The sequence below is a fragment of the Xenopus tropicalis genome, chromosome 1, assembly GCF_000004195.4.
Source record: "Xenopus tropicalis strain Nigerian chromosome 1, UCB_Xtro_10.0, whole genome shotgun sequence".
NCBI lineage: Eukaryota > Metazoa > Chordata > Amphibia > Anura > Pipidae > Xenopus > Xenopus tropicalis.
In genome coordinates, this window is record NC_030677.2 from 146,758,265 (window position 1) to 146,784,197 (window position 25,933).

At 38.7% G+C, this 25,933-nt stretch overlaps 2 protein-coding genes across 6 annotated transcripts in view; one reads left to right on the forward strand and one right to left on the reverse strand.

Annotated features, from left to right (window-relative positions):
* Positions 1-12,501, reverse strand: kctd10 (potassium channel tetramerization domain containing 10). Of its 2 annotated transcripts, none has more exons than XM_012962508.3 (7): positions 12,346-12,501; positions 8,706-8,919; positions 6,970-7,139; positions 5,211-5,300; positions 3,702-3,754; positions 1,959-2,154; positions 1-1,005 (listed from the first exon to the last, which is right to left on the reverse strand). In XM_012962508.3, exons 1-7 carry the CDS (start codon positions 12,484-12,486, stop codon positions 787-789), a joined length of 1,083 nt encoding a protein of 360 aa, XP_012817962.1. In that variant the 5' UTR covers positions 12,487-12,501; the 3' UTR covers positions 1-786.
* Positions 11,774-25,933, forward strand: part of ube3b (ubiquitin protein ligase E3B) — a 22,980-nt gene continuing 8,820 nt past the window's right edge. Inside the window, exons 1-18 of one of the 4 annotated variants that reach the window (XM_031902395.1) lie at positions 11,774-11,790; positions 12,687-12,837; positions 13,659-13,731; positions 14,433-14,604; positions 14,724-14,844; positions 15,416-15,475; positions 15,940-16,044; positions 17,339-17,435; positions 17,616-17,701; positions 18,349-18,431; positions 18,886-18,991; positions 19,619-19,739; positions 21,633-21,810; positions 22,321-22,496; positions 22,737-22,904; positions 22,978-23,149; positions 25,098-25,216; positions 25,588-25,702. In XM_031902395.1, coding sequence (XP_031758255.1) covers positions 14,444-14,604; positions 14,724-14,844; positions 15,416-15,475; positions 15,940-16,044; positions 17,339-17,435; positions 17,616-17,701; positions 18,349-18,431; positions 18,886-18,991; positions 19,619-19,739; positions 21,633-21,810; positions 22,321-22,496; positions 22,737-22,904; positions 22,978-23,149; positions 25,098-25,216; positions 25,588-25,702 — 1,868 coding nt within the window. In that variant the 5' untranslated portion in view covers positions 11,774-11,790; positions 12,687-12,837; positions 13,659-13,731; positions 14,433-14,443. Of the gene's footprint in view, positions 11,791-11,842; positions 11,937-12,158; positions 12,399-12,686; positions 12,838-13,658; positions 13,732-14,432; positions 14,605-14,723; positions 14,845-15,415; positions 15,476-15,939; positions 16,045-17,338; positions 17,436-17,615; positions 17,702-18,348; positions 18,432-18,885; positions 18,992-19,618; positions 19,740-21,632; positions 21,811-22,320; positions 22,497-22,736; positions 22,905-22,977; positions 23,150-25,097; positions 25,217-25,587; positions 25,703-25,933 lie in introns of those variants that run through there. The other 3 variants (XM_012966190.3, XM_031902387.1, NM_001079407.1) reach the window with 3 other exon arrangements.

A 25,933-nucleotide genomic window follows, 5' to 3' on the forward strand; every position in this document is an offset into this window, starting at 1 on the left:
AGAGAGCAAGTAAGTCCAGGTTTACGTTTATTGGAGAAAACGGTATAAGTTATGGTTTCATTTTTTTTTTTTACACAAAAGGGACTGAAGATTCATAAAAACCCAAGAAATATATATTTATATATATAATATTAATTCTAACATAAAAACAAACTCAAAAAGGTGCATTGTATTTTCTGGGTAAAAAAAAAACATCCCCAGACTACAGTTCAGTAAAAAACCCTTTCTAGCTTACAAAGACCATGGTCCTTTCGAGCAACAGATGGGTTGAGTATTATTATTCAAAACAGCCACAAAGGCGCATTTAAATAACACTGTTTGGGATATCTAGATATTGTGCTAAAAATGAACTTGTAAGGCATCTGGAGTTTTGTGAAGCTATGACAGTATATGGTAGCTTCACTGGTTTGTTGATATTCTCCATACATACGGACAGGTCACAGCTACTGCCACGGTGCAGCATATAGACAATACATCACAGAATATCAAACTAAACATTGTTAAAAGGCCAGGGCCTCTTTGACAATTCCATGCCAGCCTAGAGAGCCTGAGGAAAGCAAAGGTCCAGAAGTGAATAAAATACAAAATATATCATGTTGTTGTCCCTTAAAAGTGATATGACAAAGTGATAAGTGGCTGACGCTGGAATTGCAAGCACAAGTGTGCATATAAAGCCCCACCCCCCCTCTGTTGGTATGAAATGCCTTCTCCTAAGTGAGCAAGGCTAAGTTTGAGGAGGTAGATGTCAGTTCTGGACGGACACAAAAGAAGGAAAGTATAAAGGTCCTATTGGTGAAGGTGAGCTCTATCATCTGGCCTCTTGATGTGGATCCGTCTAACTCGTTCAATGCGATCACGCTCATCGTCATCATCAAGGTGATGGGAACGTCCAGCAGCCCCACCCGTAGCCTCAAGAAGAGCATTATCTGGCCCTCGCCCATCCTGAGCCTCATACAGTAGAATGTTTAAAGTTTCTTCATATATTCGTGCTTCAGGAAACTCCACCTGTGAGACAATGGTAAGCACGGTTATAAACAGAAAAAGGACAAAGTCTTAACCCTTTAATTAAATAAAAGCTTTTAATATATTCTACATGCAGGTTTCATGCTTCCAAACCCACCCCCCATCCAGTGACCATAAATGCAAACTCATCTGTTATGAGCTATATAAAGAAAATACTGTACATTAGTAAGATTGCTATACTGGGCAGAACGTAAAGCCACTCAGAAGCAGAAAATTTGTATTTTTTTCTAACTTTTAGAACTTTTTGTAATGACCACAAAAATATTGTTAAAATTACCCAACTTTTTCGCGTAATTTTCACAACGACTACGAACATTTCGGAATTCATTCAACCTTTGGTATTGTGACTATATTTTGGGCAGGTTGGAACTGCAGAGTGCCACTGAGTCCTATGGAAGGCTTCCAATATCATGCATTGAATTTTCAAACTCAGTAAGGTTTTCACACGTTTACGAACGTTCGGATATAAAACTTTTGGATAGCAACCAGAATCTGAAATTATCATGGTTACTACGAAACTTTTCCAATCATACTTTTAACAATCCGAAATTTGTGCTTTAATGAATGGGCCCCTAAAACTGAGCCTAATAACTGATTATCAAAGGGCGATAAATCCTTAATTATTTTAATTTTTTAATTTTTTGATCAGTGCACTTTAACCATGTTAAAGAATATTCCTACAACTTAACCATTTCCCAAAGCTTTACATTTAGGGACATATTTATTATAGTGTGTAAGCCAACATAACGGTGATGTTGCCGATAACAACCAATCAGATCTTTGCTTTTGTTTTTTAACTTGTAGGTGACCATCCAAATTTAATTGCTGATTGGTTGCTATGAGCAACATCAATGGTAAAGTTGGCTTACACACTATAATAAATGTGCCCCTTACTGTTTGTTGGAATGTTGTTTATGCCTGAAAGAGCCACCTACCTTTGTTTGTTTCTTTTCTGTAGCATACACAATGGAGGTACAGCAAACCTCTGCAATTTTTCGTCCCTGTCCATAGAACGACCAACAGCATATCTCATCTCCAATCACATCTTTTATGAATAAGACGCGCCCATTAAACCTTAGAGAAAGCTTGTCGAACAGTTCGATGTTCTTCAACATATTATCATCAGAGTTACTGAAAAACACAGTTATTACATAATGCCTTTATTACAAATACTTGATACAGCAGTATATTCCTTAACAGAAAAAGTAAACCTGATAGCACAACAGTGACTTGCAGGGGATATACAGATATACACTTTAAAGCATCGCTATACAGGTATAGGACCCGTTATCCAGAATTCTCGCGACCAAGGGTATTTCGGATAAGGGGTCTTTCCGTAGTTTGGATCTCCATACCTTAAGGGGCACATTTACTTACTCACAAACGGGCCGAATGCGTCCGATTGCGGTTTTTTCGTAATGATCGGTATTTGGCGATTTTTCGGAAAATTATCGCGACTTTTTCGTTGCCATTCCGAATGTTGCGCAAAATCTGGCTAATTTTTTGTAGCGTTAAAACTTGCGCGAAAAGTCGCGCCTTTTTCGTAGCCATTCCGAAAGTTGCGCAAAATGTTGCGATTTTTTCGTAGCATTCAGATTCATTCAAGCTTCAGTATGGTGACTTTCCTTGGGCCAGGTTGGAGCTGCAGGGTGCCATTGAGTCTTATGGGAGGCTTCCAAAATCATGCTAAGTCTGAAAGTTTCGCCCACCGCTTATGAGCGCTCAATACGAAAAAGTCGCGACAAGATACGAGCGAATCGTAATGGCTACGAAAAACTCGTGTTTTTTCGCACAAATCGTATTGGTAACAAAAAAGTCGCGACAATTTCCGAAAAGTCGTAAAGGCGCCGAAAAAATCGCTAAAAATACGAAAAAGCCGCAAAATGTTGGTTTTCCAATCGGAATTTTTCCAATTCGGATTCGAATTCGTGTCTTAGTAAATCAGCCCCTTAGTCTAGTAAAAAATCAATAAAACATTAATTAAACCCAATAGGATTGTTTTGCATCCAATAAGGATTAATTATATCTAAGTTTGGATCAATTACATGGTACTGTTTTTATACTACAGAGAAAAAGGAAATCAGTTTTAAAATTCCGAATTATTTAATTAAAATGGAGTCTATGGGAGACAGGCTTTCCGTAATTCGGAGCTTTCTGGATAACGGGTTTCCGGATAAGGGATCCCACACCTGTATTACAATTAATGTTCAAAAGCCTAAAGACAGGCTATCTATAGTATTAATTAACCACAAACAGTCCTATAACTGGAAAGGCCATAACATCACCTAAATAAACCTCTCCTGAAGCAGCTACAGTATTAGGAATTTGCCTAAGAATCAAGAATACATAAGCTCTTGCAAGTTTGTGGCTATATGTGTATATAATATTTTCTTCTCCTTGCACTAGTTTTACATAGTAGAGTAGTTATTGCTATTTATGATTTTTTTTTTTAGAGTGCTAGGAGTAATGGCTCAAATCTCTCAGGACACATACATACTTAACCAACAGTTTTTCAGTTAACAGCAGTTTATGTGAAGACTCTAAGTTATACAACATAGAGGTATTCTGGGAACGTACAATATGAACATGGGTAATGCCATAAAAGAAAGAACATCAAGCCTTCTTTTTAGGTCACTGAGCTAGCATAATAAAGACCTAGAGAAACACTGGGTCTTTACCTGGTGTAGGAATACTTGTTATTGCTTCTGTTATAGAGGAGTTTCACTGCTGGCTGCAGGGGGAAGAGAAAGTGACAAGATCAGGTCATTCATTTCTTCGATAACAGACTTTACAGATCAGGAAGCACACATTCTAAATTAGTTGTTCATGACACAAAATCAACTATTTTAAAGCATTAACATTTAAAATGTCTGCTAGTCATGTCCCATGTGATATTTTTAGTAAACTAGTTAGCATGGGAGCACAATGGTTATGCAAGTGCTGTACTTAGAACACAGAATCAATTATGTATAGAAACAAGAGAAATTCTAGAACCAAGTATACACAGATTTTGCTGAATGGAACTACAGATAAAACTGAATTACATAGCCTGAGTTGACCACTATTCTGCTTACCTTGTTAGGTAGGAGTTATAGTGGAAGTAAAAATTTTACCTTATAGAAATATAATCAATTAAATATTTCTAAAATAATCAAGTTAACATTCAGTATCTTATCTCTGAGCATTCTGTCTTTTCTGGAGTCTGACTCAAATACATGTTAGGTGTGTGCTTCCTTTGCCTTAAAGGAAAACTATACCCCAAAAAGTGTAGGTCTCTATAAAAATATATTGCATAAACCAGCTCATATTAAAAACCCTGCTTCATCTAAATAACCCATTTTCATAAAAATATACTTTTTAAGTAGTATGTGGCATTGGGTACTCCTAAATAGAAAATTGCCATTTTAAGAATTAAGGGCCACCCCCTGGGATCATAGGATTCACAGTGCACACAAACAAGCCAAGGCACATATATATGCTAGGCCTCATCAGCCAATGAGTTCTGCCTTTTGCTTCCACACTACTTCATGTTACAGTTAGAGCTGCATTATTTCCTGTCATGTGATCTCTGAGGGAGGACACAGCTCATCACTAAATGGTGGATCAAAGGAAAGGATGTAAAAGGGCAATATTTACTGATATATATATTCCAGTTGGGTGAGATTCTTTAATAGGTCACATAATATAAACTATCTATCTGTTGGTTAAATATTCATTTTGGGGTTATAGCTTTCCTTTAATTAGCGCTCACTGTCCTTCAAAATAATCAACTCCATCACCAAGCTGCAAGAAGAAATCAACTGGAGAATGGGATGAGGGGGAACTAATTTTATAAATTATACAACATGTTTAACTATTTAGAAAGTTCCTTATATTTACTTAAAAGCCAGAGAAAAGCCATAGACAAAAATATCTCCTTGTTTGGCGAGTTCATCAAATTCACCTATTCTAACTGGATCCACATAGGGGCCTATGCCCTCATGATAAGAAGTGTGTTACTGGGCCAAAGCAGTCCACACCTGAAGGCCGAGGGCTTTCAATAGCAAATACACTGACAAATGTAACCACTGAAATGTTTTTATGTAATTATGCAAAAAAAAGGAAAAACACTTTTTTTGGGTGGACATCTACTTTAATTTGTACTCCAACTTATGGACAAAATAATGTCAAAATGTTCAACTCCTTACCTTGTTTGATGTGGCAATAAGCTTTTGCTCTTCTTTGGAGGAAGTGATGACAGGCACTTTGCAAAAAGGCTCATAGACATCTTTATTCTGCTGAACAGAAATCATGGTTAGTCTATGGCAGAAAGAGCAATATTTACAAGCATAGTAGTATGTTTCTCTCTGAACTGTGGCACAGTATCTGAATAATGTGCAGTATTTTACTACCTGATAATTTAATATTACTGTCATTATTCCATTCAACATTAAGCCAAAAACATCAAATAAATGCCCTTTCAACTTCACCTCGGTATTTTTTGTTGGTATAAGAAGTTGCTGAACTATAAGAAGTAAATAAATTCTGCCTTGTGCCACAATGTATTGCTTAACTCTCAATCCTTATATTCTTCATATGCCAAATTTATAGATGGTACAGGGGTCAAAGGGCACAGAGGCATTAGTGCCAGGGTGACTAGAAATTTTAAGAAGCATGTAAAAGACACAAAAAGCCCCATAAACTTGACAATGCTCTATACACAGCAGAGTTAAGCAATCAGTGTTTTGAGGTCTCAGTTGCTTTACTAAGACATCACAAACCAAAATACATGCACACATGTGCCCATATATTACAATACATACTATTACACCAAGTAAATAACACAGATTGCCCAGTACATCTCAATGCTATTTAAAAATGGCCATCTTTTTAAGACTCACTTATGATATTGTTCTAAGCTAATCCAATTTACTGGGCCACAAATATTTTTACTAGTTAGTAGCAAACATCTAATTCAAATTACTCCATGATAGATGCAACTACCCATAACATAAAAGGTTAACCATATCTAACAGCCAAGATTTAAGAAATTAAACATTGTAAGACAACTTTTACTGGCTCATGTAATAATCTTCCAGTACAGTATATGCTAGGCATCTTCTGGCCTGTGCCATAAGCAGTAGCCATAAATCAGCTCTGGGATGCTAAAAGGAACTAAATACTGTAGTCATTTTAGTTTTTTGTTTCAGCAAAAGTGGCAATCTAGTGTGTTGGTAGTGTGAATGGTTCTCCAACTAAACAGCACTACTGAAACAACACACAATTCAGGCCCTTAATACAACGCACATCATTGAGAGTTAACAGCCCATTCAAGGAGAATTACAATGCTTGCAATTTAAGTGAATGGGGTTAAACTTTTTAGATAGTGGCAATTAAAGCACCACATGTGCATAGCCCTTACAGCAGTGTTCCCCAACCAAGTGGCTTGTGAGCAACATGTTGCTCACCAACCCCTTGGGCGTTGCTCTCCGTGGCCCCGAAGCAGGTGCTCATTTTTGAATTTCTGGTAAGGAGGCACGTTTTGGTTGCGTAAAAACCAAGTATAAGGGCTCTGGCACACAGGGAGATTAGTCGCCTGCAACAAATCTCCCTGTTCGCGGGCGACTAATCTCCCCGAAATGTCATCCCACTGACGAAAATGTTAATCGCCGGTGGGATGGCATACGCGGCGGTGTGATTTCAGTGATATCGTGGAACTTGCCTTGAGAGGCAATGCCAATGCCAGAGCCCTAATGCCAAACAGAGCATCCTGTAGGCTGCCAGTCCACATAGGGGCTATTAAGTAGCCAATTATAGCTCTTATTGGCACCCCCAGGAACATTTTTCATGCTGGTGTTGCTCCTCAACACTTTTTCCATTTAAATGTGGCTCACGGGTATAAAAGGTTGGGAATCCCTGCCTTACAGTGTTATTAATGTATTACTTACATAGTGCTGTGAGCCCTACCTGCAAAGAAGCCTGACATTCATCTGCAAGTCCCTGCACAAGATAATACTTTGCTTCTGCCAGAAGTTCTTCTATCTCTCTACGAGTTTCTGGCAGTGGTACAGCTCCATCTCGCAAGTAATTTAATATAGTCCCAAAGTGCTTTCCACAGCGGTCGATTAAAATCCAACCTGCATAGGTGAGAGCAAAATCGAGTCATACCTTATTTGCTCTTCAGAGTAAATATATAGACATCTAGGGCACATTTTACTTTAGAAGACATATAGCCAATATAACACAATATGCAATCTGCTCTAAGTTACCAATTTTGGATGAGTTACATATTGGGCTACCACAGAGGAATGGGAAAGTGTTGTAACACAAAACCATTGAGAGCTCTACTGAACAATTGTGCCGGACATTCAAAGCTATTTACATACATAAAATCATGCATTTACCAGTACATTTAGGATACTGTAATAAATGGTGCAGAGTTTGCTACTGGTCTAATCGCCAATAGCAATCAATCAAGAGGGAGCTGCAACTGGTTTACTTACCAATAGCAATAAATCACGGCGCAATTACTGCTCACCAGTTTAAATGCAAAATCTTATTGGTTGCTATTGGTCATCTTATTGTACAGCGCTGCGGAATATATTGGCGCTTTATAAATAAATGTTAATGTAATGTAATGTAAAGAGATGAGATAGCATCCCTAACTGGGCCTTTGGATGTTGGATGGTGGGAGTTGCAGTCCAACTGGTAAGCATCCCTTAGATTACTATAGGAAGCAGTGATAGGTTTGACCAACAATTTCCATGTCCCCTGTGCCTCATCTCTATCATTCTCAATAATAAGCTCTTTTGGGCAGGGCCCTCTTCACCTCTTGTATCGGTTATTGATTGCTTTATATGTTACTCTGTATGTCCATTGTATGTAACCCACTTATTCTACAGCGCTGCGGAATATGTTGGCGCTTTATAAATAAATGTTAATGTAATGTAATTGCACCTGGGAAAGCTTAGTGCCTCTTACTTTCCTCCCCTGTCTCTCTTCATCGGCTACTATTCCAGCTTCCATTTCTGTTATATAAAACAACTTTTAAAATCTATAAATGATGGATTTATGTCGCATTAACAGATGCAAGTATATTAAATGACAGAATGAAGGGTGCGCCTACTTAGTTCCTTGAGAAAAAAAAAACAAAGTTAGAGGAAGTTAAGACAATAGAACAATGAATATATGGTCACACCCAAAACACATTGAGAGAATGCACAAAATACTGTACTTTTCTGGCCACTGCTTTGGCAATAAAAATGTGTTTATTTGGATAAAGCTCTTTCTTTAACAAACAAACACATGGTACCCAAATTACAGAAAAATCTGAGGGAATTTAAAGAACATTAATGTTAAAACACACCATGAACCTAAATAATCTGCATTGGCAGATAACATTTTTAAAAAGGCTCAATCCATGAACTGATCCATATGCATTATAAATGGACAATGAATTGGTGTGCTGCCATACACATATGGAATATGGCACAAATCAGTATGTGTATGACCAGCTTTATCAATATAATGGTCTAAACATGGCTGGGATGGCATTGGTGGTACAAGCATATTTATTTCTGATCACATATTCCTTCTTGATACTGGTATATTTAAACATGTGCTTCACAATTTTGATAGGCAGGTATTTCAGCCTCCATAATTTGAAATGCGCAATACAGACAAGAACACCTCACCCCCCTTACCTTCACTGTCTGTAAGCACCTCCATCCTGCCACTGAACATCGCTTTCAGCATGGTGTCCTGTTTAGTCAGAGTCTGCATGGTAGTGTAGTATAGGGCACCACCTACATTCAGTTTCACATACTTAGAGCTAGTACTGGCACATTTGAATGAAGTGGTGCGGGTTGTAGCTGCAGGCACCACAGAACTCACCACACTCTCTCCTGACATCTCTTCCTGAATGCATAAAAAGAACATCATGAGAGGTCAGTATTGTGCACTTCAATTGTGGTACACATTAAATGTCTGAACATCAGTGGTAGAACGATACTGCTGCTCAGGGTTTACCAGAAGACATGCTCAGGGAAGGTCAGTTGCTCCTCTAGCCACAAATTCATTTAAGAGGCTAACCTACTTATTGATACCATACTGGAATAAACAGGTTTAACTGGGAATGAATTAGCTCATGGTAGCGCAGAAGTTATCGTTGCTGCCATTAATTGGCAATCCCCAAGTCTGATTACAACCAGGACAGCATCTCCATTCAGTTTGTATGTTATAGTTATGTTTGTTGAGGTTTTATATAGAGAGTCTGGTTTTCTCCCACTCTCCATAAACATACATGCAGAGTAACTGGCTCCTGATGATACCAATGTGTGTGTGTGGTTGGGACCCTGGAGCAGACATGAATAATGAACAGTCTCAGTATGGAGCAGGAAACTCCAACCTTTCTTACTCATGAGCCACAGCTAAATGTAAAAAGTCTTGGAGAGCAACACAAGCATCATAAAAGTTCATGGGGTACCAAATAAGAGCTAAGATTGGCTATTAGGCAGCCTCATCAGCTTACAGGGGGATTTATTTGGTAGTAAATCTTGTTTTTATGCAACCAAAACTTCCCACCAAGTCAGAGAGCAACATCCAAGGGGTTGGGGAGCAACATGTTGCCCCCTAGCCACTGGTTGGGGATCACTGGTATAGAGATACATAATGTGTTAACCATACAAGAAATATGTACCATGCTATATTTATAAACAAAGAGACCAGACTTTATTAATAAAACTTATTTACCAGGAGTTCCCTAACTGTGGGGCCCTAAGCACTGGCTTGAGGGAATAAAGGGGCAAACTAAGATGAAATTTGGCTGAATACTTATTTCCTTTCCTGGAAATCTAGTCTGGGTCAGATTTGAATTGAACAATGATTTGCTGCCACAAATGTTCTTGGAATTATAGCACAAATATGCTTCCATAATCTACGTTAATGGATAGGTCAGGTCTCTCTCTCCTCGATATTGGAGTGTACATTATCACTGGGAATAGATACAGGATACAACTAAGTGCAGCACACTTGTGAATTGTGAACGTGAATTGCACATGGGAGTGTGGACCTTACGGTGTAATAATTATATATATATATATATATATATATATATATACTTTGACAAAGGCTGTGGACACAGCCGAAACCTTAGTTCCACATCACAATAAATTACCACTTTTATTTAAGTCCTGTGAGTGCAATCTATCTTTATGGGTTATATATATATATATATTATATATATATATATATACATATAATACACCTAACAACAAAGCCTAAGCCCACTAATGCTCTTGTGGCTGAAATTGAAATCACTCTTATGCACAGTTAGTAACAAAGAAAATGCTAGTGAAAAACACAGCATTCTAAATGAGTGGTGTTCTGCTTGTGGCTGCCTATCCCCCAATCCAGGAACAGGTCACATTAAGCCTTACATCTCTAGCCCCCAGCTACAACTTTCTGCCCTCTGAAAGCATTAAGGCTGTTTAAATTAACAAAAGCTGTCCTGGGGTGACTGTAACTGGTACCCTAACCCTGATGGCACTGATACCCTCACTCTCATGGCACTGATACCCTCACTCTCATGGCACTGATACCCTCACTCTCATGGCACTGATACCCTCACCCTCATGGCACTGATACCCTCACCCTCATGGCACTGATACCCTCACCCTCATGGCACTGATACCCTCACCCTCATGGCACTGATACCCTCACCCTCATGGCACTGATACCCTCACCCTCATGGCACTGATACCCTAACGTCACTGATACCCTCACTCTCATGGCACTGATACCCTCACCCTCATGGCACTGATACCCTCACTCTCATGGCACTGATACCCTCACTCTCATGGCACTGATACCCTCACTCTCATGGCACTGATACCCTCACTCTCATGGCACTGATACCCTCACTCTCATGGCACTGATACCCTCACTCTCATGGCACTGATACCCTCACTCTCATGGCACTGATACCCTCACTCTCATGGCACTGATACCCTCACTCTCATGGCACTGATACCCTCACTCTCATGGCACTGATACCCTCACTCTCATGGCACTGATACCCTCACCCTCATGGCACTGATACCCTCACTCTCATGGCACTGATACCCTCACGGCACTGATACCCTCACCCTCATGGCACTGATACCCTCAAAGCACTGACACCCTCAAAGCACTGATACCCTCAAAGCACTGATACCCTCACCCTCATGGCACTGATACCCTCACCCTCACGGCACTGATACCCTCATGGCACTGATACCCTCACCCTCATGGAACCCTCTATCAAAGGTGACAAACTGCTGGTCGGCTAGCAAGAAGCCCAACATACTCTGGTGGCGCAATACAAATACCTGTATGAAGATACTGTAGGGACCCATAGGGTTAAGCTCCCTATGGCTTTACTTCCCTACTTTTCCTTATCTGTACTGTTATAGGGCAGACCCCTCTATACTCAGGTTACAGTTTCTAAAGTCGATTTAACCACTCCCCTTGGCAGACTATATAGTGTCTTGCACAAGGAAGTGTCTTCCTCTTTGGCTGCCGGTCTGCTACCTGAAGCAGGGCTCCACTGAGCCTGGGTACAGATCCGGCCCAGTAGCCACATATCCATCCAAATTAAGTGGGGGACAGGGCCCCGTGAATGAGGAGAAGACAGTATAGCAGCATATTTCATAGCACCCTCTAGAAGTGGTGAGTTCAGACAGAATTAGGTTAGAATAGGTTAGCAAATATGCCTTGCCCTAACCTCCAAAAGAGCATGGGACTATGCCGGTGAGCTTTCCTACCTATCACTCTGTTGTTGTTCTACCTGCCCAATCCTCTTGATGAGAAGGGATATCCAGGGGAGCATCATATTTCTGCTATTGATCCGAATTACATCAATTGTATAACTGCATGCTGATCTGTGTAACATCTCAGTGAGTATATGGAATACCCTGAACACCTTTGTCTTGGACAATAAAGTACTATCCAGTTCATTCATAAGAATCCTCTGGCGTCCATTTCTCTATTGCACCACACTACTTCAGCTAGTTGTAGTACAACAACCCCTCAGCTCCATTGTCTACCTCCCACGTAGCGGAGGCCCACTCCTGTGCATTAAGGTCGCATGTAACACATGCTCTACAGCACCCTACTAGCCTGGGTGGGCCATAATATAGCCAAATAGGTGTTACAATACTGCACTGCCCTTGTCAATAATGATAATGGCAATTAATAGGGCGACGGTGTTTCAAAATTGTGCAATGGCAACTTTTGTGAAATGTCCACTAATTAATATCTAAGTGTTATACCTAAGTAAAGAGATCGTCCTTAAGAACTACTTACCATCAAACCGGATAAAGTTCCCTCGGGCCAGAAATGGGAACCACCCAGACTACGTAAGACAATTACTGCCTTTAGAACGCACTTCCGCCGAGGGCTTTGGACGAAAGCAAAGCTTGGGATACTCGGGGCAGAAGCAGCCATGTTTAATATGGGCTAAAATGTTCTCTTAAACCCATCTTTTATATAAGGTTCTAAATGTCTTCGAGGTTTTATTATACGTCTGTCAGTAAGCTATTAACTCGTTTCTAAGCTACAGTCTCAATAAAATATACCTCCTGTTACAAGTGTGCCAGATCGTCTACTACTGGCAACTAATGGAACGCTTCCTATTTCCATTATAGCTTGTTGCCAGTTCTGAGTGTTTAGACTCCTGACGTACTTCCGCCCTCATTCGGTGCATAAGCAAAAACATACCGACCAGAGAGAACAGCAATTGACTGCGGCCGGGAGTGGCCCTTCTTTTGGGCCCTGAGGAAGATTTGGCCCTATAAGGTCAGGTATCCTCCAACCTTAAGACTTGCAACTTTTGTTTACATTGTGAGATAATTATTATCGACATAAAGGTTAATGTTCCTTTAAAAAGCCAGTCTATTGTGACTAGGTGACTAGACCTGGGAAGTAAATGTATGTTCATGGTGTACCCAGTCCTATTAATATGTCATATAAACAAACTGTATAATTGGGATGATTTATTTTTCCAGCAAGTTTATTAGATAAGACAACAGTGTATTGCAATACATTGTTGCATTGACATGAAATACCTCAAAGTTATCTCATCAGACAGTGGCAACTTTATTATACCCAGCTGCTTTCACAAAATAATGTAGCTTGTGACAGCAGGGTTTGTCTCTTTGCTTCAATACCAGTACTAGTACTGAATGGGCAGAGCAGCACAGCAGGGTCAGTAACCTCCCTGTCTGGCTACTTGCCTTCTCATCCATGGCTCTCAGGTGGTGATCAATCAGCAGGGGCACTCACACTTGAAACAAGGTTGATATCAAGCATGAAAACACCCACAAAAATGTTCTCATGTTGAGGAAGGTTTCTATAGCTTTAAATAGTAAAGTAACTTAAGAATTATTAATAACCCATGGGAATTCTCAAGTACATAGTACATAGAGTGGTTTCCTTTTGAAGACTAGTGCTTATTTCTGGGTACCTGCCAATATCTGGGGTACTGCTAGTTAGCTTGACAACTATTTATTAAAAGCATAGTTTTAATTGATTTTGTTTTTTTACAAGTTCTGTATTCTTTTAGCCATTAGTATTGTACTAATTCACATTGAACAATTTTCTTTACTATTTTTCTGCAGCTTTGGCTTCATGCAGCCCTTAAACTAGAAAATATGTGTGTGTAAATACATTTCTTCAGTGTTCGGGCCTAAGGTAAGGTATTTTATCATCTTAATAAACCTCATGGCTATTAATTTATAACTTAAGTATCAGAATAATTTTGGCTGTAAACATATAACTTTGCTATTGTTGTGATCAGTTATTACAGCCCCATAATTATTCAGCTGTTTAATGTAATTTGGATTCAAAAGTGCACATATGTACTTCACATACATTTTCATTTTAGTTACATTTAAAATAACCTTGACAACAAAAAAAAATACTTGATTTGTGTTTGTAATGTTCAATTTTAATTAAAGTAGTGATATAATATTCTACCTCTATGTTAAAAGTTAGGCTCTGTTGTGCTTGCTTGTATGGTTGTATTTGCTGGTACATAACATAAAAACCTTAGTCCAGTTATGGCTGATATACTAGCTATAAGAGTTTGTCTACCCTTCCAGTATATAAGAGAAACAAGAAATCCTACTAACCTTATGGGCAATGTTACAGTCCTGTGCGCCATTCAAGAGTTACTTTGTGATAACCTCAAACTCCTATAAATAATAATAATAATAATAATGTAAACACCAGAGGACACAGATTTTCTTGTTTGAGCAGCTCATAGGCATATGGTTAAAAATGAATAAATGGTGCTTCATAACACTTATGAGAAAAATAGGGGGTTTCTATTTGAATATTTGCAATTTTGATTTGTCTCTTGAGTTTGATGGTCTTTCCTTTTTTGTTTTCAGCATTTGCAGAAATGTTTGGAGCAACTCAGGTTTCAAAGGCCCAGTTCTTAGACAAAGCCAGGCAAGCTCGTGAAGAGAGAAAAGGTCTCAAAGAAAGAGATAGAGCAGCAATCAAAATTCAGGCACTTATCAGAAGGTTTTTGTGCAGATGTCGACTTCAGAAAGAAATCCGGTAATATAATAAACTAGAAAGTCTTCCCCGTGTCTCCAATCTATATGTAATGTGCACAGAGTGATGCACATGTATCCACAGATTTTAATGATTTTCTTTCTCTTATCTCTTGCCTGTAGTCAAGAAGTCGATGATTTTCTAGAAGGCACCGAAAAAGGTTCAGTCAAAGCCAATGCACTTTCAATTTTCAGGATATCACGCAAGCTGCTGATAATATTCCAGATTTCTCAGGACAGGATGGTGAGTCTTATTAGGACAAGATAGAGCCAGATCAGAAAATGTATAACTATAATGTTACTACTGCAACAAAAGAAATGTATGTCACTTTCTTTTGCTTTCTTTAGCTTTATATATGACATTAGGTTAGAAGTCCCTAAAATTCCAGGAAGTCAAAAAGTGTTTCTTTCTTATGCTTAAGCACTTCAAGTGACTTTCCCCAAGTGATGCTTGCTTTTCACTTTGAAAACACTCAACACACAGTCTCTTTGACGGACCATATAGTCAGATTGATAATTGGATGCAGTTTATTGCATCAAGCCTAGCCTGGACATCAGCTGTGTGGTTCAGAACCCTTACCTACAATGCCTAAAGGTCAATGTCACATACAGAGAGCTTCCTTCTAAAATGTTTTTCCTTTGTGTTTAATGGGTAGGCAAGTTTTATTGTCTTGTTTTACTTTAAGAAATTACCTGTAGTCTGGAGCCTTTTTATTAAAGTAAAGAATTGTATAAATATCTAAACAGAAGAGCCAGTTTGGGTTAAGCCAATTGTGTCTGTTTTCATGTTTTTTTTTTTTGTTTTTTTTTTACAGAGGTTTGAAAAGCTTTGCCGGTGTATACTCAACAGCATGGAAAATGACAATGAACCCAAGGTAACCTGACTGAACCTCTAATGTGAATAAAATCCTCAGCCAACAATTTTGGTATAATAATTTGGCTTGCGAGTAAAGTACAGTACTGTGTACTAAAGCCTGACAAAGAATTATCTTGGAAAAACAATTACTGACTGGCTTACTGGGTTACTGCTTGTGTCAAATAGCCCAGTGTTGATAAATGAGCCCCAGTATGTTTGATGACTGTCCACATTTCAAAAGGCAAGTTTACTAAATTAAGTAAAAAATCTTAATCTGATTGCTGTTTATGGCTTTTCTTCACACACAAAAAAACTATAAAAAAAAAAAATTTGCAACATGCAAAGTAACTATAAAATAATTAGGAAAATATGCTCCTTTTTAAATAAAGTAAATCTGAATCATTTCATGTATCAGTTTCAAACGATGCAAAGAAATACTTCTATTACTAGCTGGACTTCTATGTATGAATATTTCTCGTGCAGGTTTGGTTTGTGTCTCTCGCTCTTTCTAAGGATCTCACACTTCTCTGGATAAAGCAGATAAAAGACATTCTGTGGTACTGTTCTGAATACCTTAAACAGTTAAAGGTGAGTTCTAAATCTGGTATAATGAAAGTATGATTATATCAAATGAAAGATATATGTGGCATGACCTAGTTTAGTTTGGGGCACCAGTTCAGAGCCTGGATTTGAGCTTTGTATGCACACAAATAGGCCAAGGTGATTGTAAGAGGTGAGGGACTGCTTTCACTTGGTTTTACACTGGATTGCAGCACATGCAGAAGTGTCCCACCTTCCCACTGCTTTTTGCCCTATTGAGCTATTGACTATCCATGTAAGGGCTAGTGTAGTTGGAAGGTTACAGAAAAATATGCCACTGTATGGGGATGGCATGTTACTGTACCTTGTTGACCCAGAGAACTCTCTTAAAGCCCTTCTTGTTCAGATTGTGTGGTTTTTTTTATCTGGGTTGAGGGTCAGATATAGAAAATTGTGATCTTTCCAGCTGACCCAGTCTCTGTATCCATCTAAAAATGGGTAATTACAGGTAGTCCAATCCTTCTGATATATTGGAGTAGTTGTGCACAACAAGTTTGAGTGTTAACAGCTTATCCTTAACCCAGTAATTAAAGGAGAAGCAAAGGTAAAAATCACAAATGCTGGGCATCTCCAAGTTATTGTAATCAGTTACCTTTTATGCTGGGTTGGTGCTTCTGTTAGGAGAAAACTGCACCAGCCCAAGGCAGCGATTCTCTTCCTTCTCTCTTCTATCTTCGGCATCCCGGGTCCCACGCATGCGCAGTAGAGTGAAAAAGCCAGATTTTTTCTTAAAGTTCAGCTCCTCAAGAGGATAACTGGCTTGCAGGTTAAAGGTAACTGATTACACTTGGGGGGGGGGGGTTAACATTTGGCACCCCCAGTAATTTTTACCTTTCCTTTGATAATCACAAAACTAAATGATGGGTGTGGCAGAACTGGTTGACTTTTCCCAAATTTTTGTACTTGTTCCATAATGCCCCTACTAAACCCTGTACAAAACTTTCAAAACATTAAACTCCACAGTAAACCGTTTTATCTCTGAACAGGGTGAGACCCATGTATAACATTACAGGCCTCAGTCTGAAAAGGTCTAGCGCTAGCCGAATTTAAATACTTCCAAGCCATATTCTTAGTTTATGCAAATTGGTGGCTTGGCTGACCCCAACCAGGCAGTGATACTGGATGTGGCCATAGTAAGATCCTTTGAGGCAATTGCTAGACTCGTATATAAAGGGTATTTTACACTTTTATGAGCAGATTTAAAATGTCACCTTGAAATGGAAGGTAGGTTTTGACTTCTAAAATGTGTACATTATAAAGATCATATGTTGTCATCTCTCAGCCAGATATCCTGCAGGACTCCAAGCTGATCACAGTCTACCTCACTATGCTGGTCACCTTTACAGATACCCTAACCTGGAAAATACTCAAGGGGAAAGGTACATTATATGTGTGGGTAGTGTTGTCTATTCAACAATCAAGGGTAGAAATGCTGTCATTTTAGTATATAGTTTCCTTGTATATACAAGTGACTGGAACCCGACAGGTTAAAAAATAAGACTGCAGATCTAATACTAGTGTCTAATACTAGTTAGTGTATTAACATTCTGTTTTTTTAGGCGAAAGCCTGAGACCAGCTATGAACCACATTTGTGCAAATATTATGGGGTATCTTAACCAGAAAGGATTTTATTCTGTTCTACAGGTATGTTCACTCATTCTAGCACAGAAGTGGCCTATCTCTCATAGAATCAATACATTTTTAGTTGCAAAAGTCTCAAGAACCTCCTTAAGCTGTTAATTTACTGTGTCTCTGCCTGTGTTGATTTTGTCTAAGAAATAAGTACAGAAATATTGTACTAGAAAATTCTGATTATGGAGGATACAAATGTCAGTACAATACTAGGGTTATCAGAAAGCATAAAAGATGCAATAGCAAACACAAATAGTAAGCATTCCACAAGTCTTTTTATAATACCATGGTTGTCGTAAAGTACACACACATTTAGGGCAAGGTCACACGGTGCAGATTGTCAGCCCTCAGACAGGCTGACAATCCCCCCCATACACCGAAAAATTATTTTAGCTGTGCCTGCACCTGGAAGCATTAAACTCATCTGTATGCAGGCACACACAGGCAATATCGAATGGCGGATGTAGGCTGCGTGTTCTTGCACCAGGACAGATTCAGTACTTCCAGGTGCAGGCACAACTAGAAGAATCAGACCTAGGCTGACAATCCACCCCATGTGAATTTGCCCTTAAGATTAATTTTACAGAGTAGTATCCTGTTAATGTTATTCTGTTGACTGCAGTCAGAATACAACTGATAAAATATATGGATTTTTGCAGATACTGTTAACCAATGGCTTGGCCAGATCTCGCCCCTCCTTGTCCAAAGGCACGCTTACAGCCCTGTTTTCATTGGCGTTGCGGTAAGATTTGCAGCTGAATTTAAAAATTGTGGTGTTTGTACATAATAGCTTGGATTAGATAAATCAGGCCTTCAGCCCCTTTAGTAAGCCACTGATGTTAGATGCTTTCCAATGTCTTGATTCTTTTAGTGGTACAACAATATATTAATTATGAATAGTGTAGCACATGACAGACGCACTCCAGGATTTCAAGAAGTCCTGGACTGCGTCTGTCATGTGCTACTCTATTTTTAAAGGGAGTAACATAGTAACATAGTAAGTTGGGTTGAAAAAAGACATACGTCCATCACATTCAGTGCAGTAAGGCTGCACCCAGGCATTTACTACTTTTTCTATGAGTACACCACAACAAGGACTATTAAATATGAATAGATATTTTGTTTTAGAGTAACAGCTGTACTGTATATGTGCACCAGGTAACATTTCTCCTTTTTTTCTACATTATTTTCTCCAGTCCAGTAGTAGCAGCACAATATTCTGACAACCTTCTTCGATCCTTCTTGATCCACATAATGTCTGTACCAGCTTTGGTTTCCCACTTGTCTACACTTACTCCAGACGTAAGTAATTTATGTATGCTGACCTGATGAACAGGTGATCTTTGTACTGAAAATGCAGTTTTACATGTGTTACTCTAAGTTACTCTACTTACAGAACAGTAAGACTGCATGCAAGTCATATTTATTGTCTGTTGGAAAGTTAGTGTAGGAGCTTCCATACATTTTGATGTTAGACTCTTGGCCACTAGTTTTAGTAATGTGCTCTTCCCACCCTCCTCAGCCTTTGATGCTGGGAATAATCATTTACAACAGCAATAGGGTCATGTGTTGACATCCTTTTCATAGTGACAGCCAATCAGTATGGTGGACCAAACACCTGCGGCTTTGTTAAAACTTCAAAAACTTCACTAGTGCACTTACACACTTGTTACTTCTACTTGTAGCCCTGTAAAGGAATGCATCGGCCCCTTGTATGAAGGGACAGGAGCTAAAACAGGAAACACCAAGTAACAGTATGTGTTCATAGAGGTGTGAGTGTTTTACGTTATACTCTTGGTAATTAAACACAGCAAGCACATGCAGCTTATGGAATTGGAAAAGAATAACATTAATTTTATTTTGTGTCTTTTATCCTTTGATCTTAATATAAGAGTTTGCAAAACTGTAAACATTATTACTACTTTTCAGAGGCTTTCCGTAATAGAATCGAATGGTCTCTTCCATAAATTCATCTTGTTTCTGAGCCGGGAGGATCAGTGCAGTGACGTGTGTGAGTGCCTGGAGGGCAGCCATACTCTTTGTTTGCTAGGTACTTGGCTTTCTTTATAGTTAGCATGTTATCAGCTACAATAGAGCTAATTCCTAAACTTTGTATTACGTAAGGTAAACCACTGCTATTATACACCTTATAATCTTGCAACCGTATAGAAATGCTATAAATCACTGGAAACTTCAGTTCTTTTGCACTTTTTAATGTATTCTTCTCTGTACACCCTTTCCATTCATGTTTTATGGTGCTCTTGTTTCCTGCCATCAATGACATCAATAACGCAGCACTGGAACGGTGCTCAATTAAACAGTTTAATAGCACTTAGCCAATCCAAACCACAAACCGTTTTGGGCAGAGAAACTTGTTTCAGAGGGGATAATTCTCCCTTCGTCAGGCAAAGAAAAAAAACACAGAGAGGATTATCCCCCCAAAACATTGTTTTTTTTTTTGCACCTCCCATTCTCTAAAGACACTGCAGTACATGGTCACTGAACAAGAACAACTGGTCCTGAATGGAAGTTAGAGACAGCTGTGTTTATTCTCTCACTTTCAAATTTGCCAGTAAATCATAGAAGCACAGTGTAGAGGAATCAACAGATGGGAATATTTGGTTAGACACACTGACTATGATCTATAGGTCAGTCAGTGTAGGACTGGCCAGAAGGGATGATTTTGACGTAGTTGGCCAGCTTGAAGTATATTGCAATGTACGGACAAACAATCCCTCTTTTGGGGTGGGGGGGAAGGCATTTCTCAGTAGCTGAATGCACAAAAATGTCCTAATGTCCTATTTCTACATATTGATAATGGGTGAGTGCAGAGGATTTTTTGCGGTTGTTTATATGATCTAAAGGTGACTGCATTGCATCTTATGCAATTTGCCTGCTGGGGGTCCCACAAATGCTTAGAGGTTAGGCAGTAAAGTCAAAACTAGACAAACTAATCTTCTTGTAGTGAAATGGATTGTCCAAGGTTCTAGACCTGACCATTTTGACTTCATTCAGTGTCCTTTTCCTAGGCTAAGTCACTTGGGGGTGCCAAAATGTTAGGCACCCCCAAGTGACTTTAATCGCTTATCTTGTACCCCGGGCTGGTGCCCCTGTTCGGAGAAAACCGCACCAGCCCAGAGTACCTGTAGCGAGCGCTTCCTCCTTCCATGTTTGCTCTTCCGGCAAAATCCCTGGGCCGTCGCATGCGCAGTAGAGTGAAAAGCCGACTTCTTTGTTAAAGTTCAGCTTTTCACTCTACTGCGCATGCGCAAGCTCGAAGACAGAAGAGGAAGCGCTTGCTGCAGGTACCCCGGGCTGGTGAGGTTTTCTCCGAACAGGGGCACCAGCCGGGGTACAAGGTAAGCGCTTAAAGTCACTTGGGGGTGCCTAACATTTTGGCACCCCCAAGTGACTTAGCCTTTCCTTCTCCTTTAACTACATATATACTAGTACAGGTATTGGACCCCTTATCCGGAAACTCATTATCCAGACAGTACCTTGTACTCCATCCCAACAAAGATATAATTAATTCTTACTGGAGTCAAAACAATCCTATTGAGTTTAATTACTGTTTAAATAATTTTTTAGTAGACTTAAGGTAGAAGATCCAAATTACAGAAAGACCCCTTATCAGGAAAACCCTGGGTCCCGAGCATTCTGGATAATGGGTCCCTTACCTGTAGTATATATGTAGTGCAGATTGTTAAACACTTACATTTAAATCTCTGAAAGTATGCACTTAATTATAGGAGTATTTATTTTTTAAGCTTTGCCATTCCTTTTGCTCTAGGACCAGTCACTGATTTGAGTCTAGTAGATTTTTTTTGGCACATGACAACATATGCCATTCCCTCTGTGTAAATAGTCAGTAGAACAGTGCAACTGAGAGTGATTACAGATATGATCCAATTGCCATCTTATGTCTGTGCTTTCATACATTTAGGTAACCTCATTCACCTGGGCCACCTGACAGAGAAGGTGTTGGAGGAGGAGATGTTTCACTTTGTCAGTGTCCTTACCCAAATGTTATCTTATTGCCAGAAATATGTGTCTCAGAAGAAGTCCAATCTTACACACTGGCACCCTGTTCTGGGCTGGTTCTCCCAGACAGTGGACTATGGGTATGTTACCATCTTACTGATAATTTGTTGAATTTATGCAAAGTTATCTGACTTTAAATTTCACTGTGTCTTTATAGCTCTTTGTTGTTTAAAGACTAAGGTTGGTACTTGCAAATGTTCTCTTTTTTCACCTTTAACCCCTTCGCTTCATGTAGTAACATTTATTGGCTTCTCCCATTTATTATATGTTCTGTTGAGGGGTACACAGACCATATGATTTAGGTCTTTCTGCTAGGAGACGGCGCATTTAAAAAAAAAAAAAAATAAATAAAAAAAAATTCCCTCACTGTAAGTCCCCTCCAGCTCTTGAGTGTTCTGCATTGACACAGGATATCAGGGTATTATTTGTAATTAGGTTTTTTAAATGTTGAGTTTTATTTTTAATTTGTAGATTGATTCATATTAATTTGTAGATTGATTCATATAAATCTTAATTCTCAAGCATGTGTATTAATATCCTTTTTGTCAATGTCTACATTGTTCCCTTTTTTTACTTTTTAACAATTTTAGTCTCAATGAGTCCATGCCCTTACTCACCAAGCAACTTCAACATCTGTGGGGTGTCCATATGATACGTAATTTGTTTCGTGAGGTCCTAAGCAAGAAGTTGGCAGAAAACCAAGACGTGTCTGTTCCTGTGTCACAAAGCTCTTCTTCCTCCCCACAGAATAATCTACCCATGAAGAGTGAGTTACTTTGCCATTGGAGGGTGAATGCTTTATATTAATGGTTGTAAATGTTATTTACAACCATTAGTCTTTTTTATTGTGGTTGAAGTTATCGATTGATCAGGACACTTAAGAAGTTTTTTTTCCTATTTTGGAAAAAGGAAGACTGGGAGGAATTTACTTGCAAATGAAATGATTCTTAATTAAAGTATTTTTGAATGGAAAAGATCTTGTTCATAATTTGTCTCAATCCCACAGATCTCTTTAAACGAGCGTTCCAGAAATCTGCTTCTGTTCGACACATCCTTAAACCTATTGGGGGGAAAAAGGTAGATTCTCCAGAAGTGCAAAAAGTTTGCAACATCTGTGTTCTGTACCAGATGGCACTGACAACTCTGACACAGATACGGCTACAGATCCTCACAGGTAGGTATTGTTTTACCTTTTAGAAGTTGCCAGGATTTTGTCAGATGTTAAGCATGCTTATATTTTGTTTCAGGGCTTACCTATCTGGATGACCTTTTGCCCAAGTTGTGGGCATTCATATGTGAACTAGGACCTCAGGGAGGTCTGAAACTCTTCTTGGAATGTCTGAGTAGTGACACAGAGGAGTCCCGTAGACTTCTGGCTATGCTGGTTTTGTTTTGCGACTGCTCTAGGCATTTAATTACGTAAGCACTTTTTATTCCCATTTTTAAAATAATTGTCTTTACACTATATTTACACTATATTGTGTTATGAAAATTTGCTCATTCTTGTCATTTTCAAAGCACCTTGATATATTTTTTTTTAATGCAAACACCCACCCAAGGGTCCCTATTGACTATCATGAGGACCTACACTGACCTTGTGTTCTAGAGTCGAATTGAAAATATGGCTTGACTTTGCCTAAGACAGCTCCCATTGACTTCTATACAACTCCATTTTACATTGACTTTTATTTGAGTTTTTGGGTTTTTTGCACTTAATAAATATCAAACATTCAATTTTAAGAACTATAATTTGAATTAGAGTTTTTTAAGCACAAAAAACTTGAATCATGAAAAAAACAAACTTGAACGTTGATAAATCACCCCCATAGCTTATATAGTGAATAACGTACCCCCAACTGTAAAATGAATGGATATTTTAAGTTACAAAGAAGTTCCATGACCATATATAGGTCATAGAACTCCAAGGTTACATTACTAAGCACCAATTATATCTAACTAAGCACTGGTTATAAAGATATTATTTTTGGGAAAAATAAAAGGCTCCACAGGTCTTGTGTCAAGTTTTGTTTTTTACCAAACCGAATCGTGGAAAAAATTGTTTCTTTTAAAATCAATTTAGCAACAAGTGAAAGTAATCAATTATAGAAAATGCAAGTAAGTTCAGGTAATCAGGCCCAATGTCTTATGGTGTGTATGGTGCGTTGTGTTTAAACCGTTGACGCTTATGTGCCCCGTTTTTAGAACTGTATTTACTGAGTTGCAAGTTTTAGTAGTTAATTACAAATACAGTGGGTTTCTCCCTTTGGAATCTATAGGTGAATAGAAAGAAAGCGCTGCAATCTTTCCAAATATTGTCTCATACACAGTGATTATGGAAGGTTAGGCCGAGTTTTCCAGTACAGCTTCCTAGTTTAGTATGCTTTTAGAATATCCAGAAAGGAGTGTCTGTGGATGGACAATGCCAAAAGATCTACGTACCTGTTCAGCTGTGATGCTGTATAGATGCTGTGATGCTGTACAGAATTTCAAAGCCAATACCAGGGTATCTACCCTAAATACTTTCTCTGTTATTGGCTTTGAAATTCTGTTACTATTATTCCGCAGCACTGTACAGTAAATGTGTGTGTACACTGAACGTACAGATTTATATATAACAAATATCCAATAACCTATAGCAGAGAGGGCCCTGCCCAAAAGAATTTACAGTGCTGAACAGAACAAAAGTTAATCTCTTAATTCTCCTGCTTCTTTTTTTTTTTGGTAAGATTTTCTTTATTAATTTTAAACACACAAACAAAAAATAAAATTGGGGTGGGAAAGGGTAAAAGGGGGGTAGAAAGGGGGTGGTGGTGGGCGTCTCAATTTTTCAACTACAGCTTAGGGTTTTGTTACATGACTGCTTTACTAAAGTTCCTTAGTCGTTCAGTTAATTGTCTTGATCTGTCATATTGTTTCGTCGTGGGTCCGCTAGCCAGCGGCTCCAGATTTTCTCGAATTTGGCTGGACTTACTCGGGCAAGGTAGGTGAGTTTTTGTCGTGGCAAAGTATCATCCACCAGCTTGGTCCAAAATCCTAGGGTAGGTGGCTCTATGGCTTTCCAGGTCAGTAGTGTGGCTTTCCTAGCATAGTGTAGGAGTTGTTGCAGACATAGTCTGTCACTGGATGATAAGGCGAGTCCTTCAGTGTGGCCTAATAGGCAGAATGTAGGTGTCCGGATGTTTGGAAGTCCTAATGTTGAGCTGGCATATGTAAGTAATTCTCCTGCTTCTTTAAAGAGAAACTGTTAGATCATCCAGATTTCGACCTTGTACCTAAATTTGGTTAAGCATTTTACAAATTCTGTGTATTTTAAAATAAGGGATACCTGACCTGGTGATAACAAAGTCCTTTTATTCCGTTTTGTTAGGATCTTGGATGATATTGAGGTATATGAAGAACAGATATCATTTAAACTAGAGGAGCTTGTGACTATTTCCTCCTTTCTGAACTCCTTTGTGTTCAAGATGATCTGGGATGGACTTCTTGGTAAGACTTGCTATCAAATGTGTTCTATTCTGTTAAATACTGTTGCTAGTATTTATTCAAGCTTCATGTACACTAATTTGCTCTATCTATTTACTTTGCTTCCTAGATTAAGTCAATGCAGTGTGTAGCCAGCAAGCTCTATAATTAATAAAAAATAATATTTACTGGAACTGTATTTGCAAAATCTGCAGATAAAAAAAAAAGATTCTCTACAAATCCTCTAAATGCTTGATGAAAGTATTATGCTTTGGACTCTTGCTAGAAAAAGTTGGTCTGTTTTGCTGTTTTAGAAAGCTATTACATTTGCTGATTATTCATTGTAAAATAAAATGTAATATATCTATAGAAGTTATTTAATGTGTTGCTAACAGAGAATGCCAAAGGAGAGACTCTGGAGCTATTCCACTCTGTGCATGGATGGCTCATGGTCCTGTATGAAAGAGACTGCCGTAGGCGTTTTGCCCCTGAGGATCATTGGCTGCGCAAGTGAGTTTGCTTTGTTTTTGTAGGCCTTACTATCTAGGTTATTGTGGCTCTTTGTTTAACAGAAATAAAGTCTTTAATGGTATGTAATTGATAAATTCAATAAATATATTAAAATGTGATTAAAACATTTTTAATACTAATAATGTTTATACTAAACAGTTGTGATGTTTTTGTAATAGCCTATACATTTAGACAGGATGCTCCCTAACCTCTGCACCAGAGATTAAGTGC

What these genes read in the sequence shown, in the direction of transcription:
- kctd10 (XM_012962508.3), bottom strand. Translation starts at nt 12,486, where the DNA reads ATGGCTGCTTCTGCCCCGAGTATCCCAAGCTTTGCTTTCGTCCAAAGC. An exon ending in AACAAGTATTCCTACACCAG is followed by an intron (nt 2,155 to 3,701) that starts GTAAAGACCCAG and finishes TGTGTTTTTCAG; the next exon opens with TAACTCTGATGATAATATGT. An exon ending in CAGAAAAGAAACAAACAAAG is followed by an intron (nt 1,006 to 1,958) that starts GTAGGTGGCTCT and finishes ATTGTCTCACAG; the next exon opens with GTGGAGTTTCCTGAAGCACG.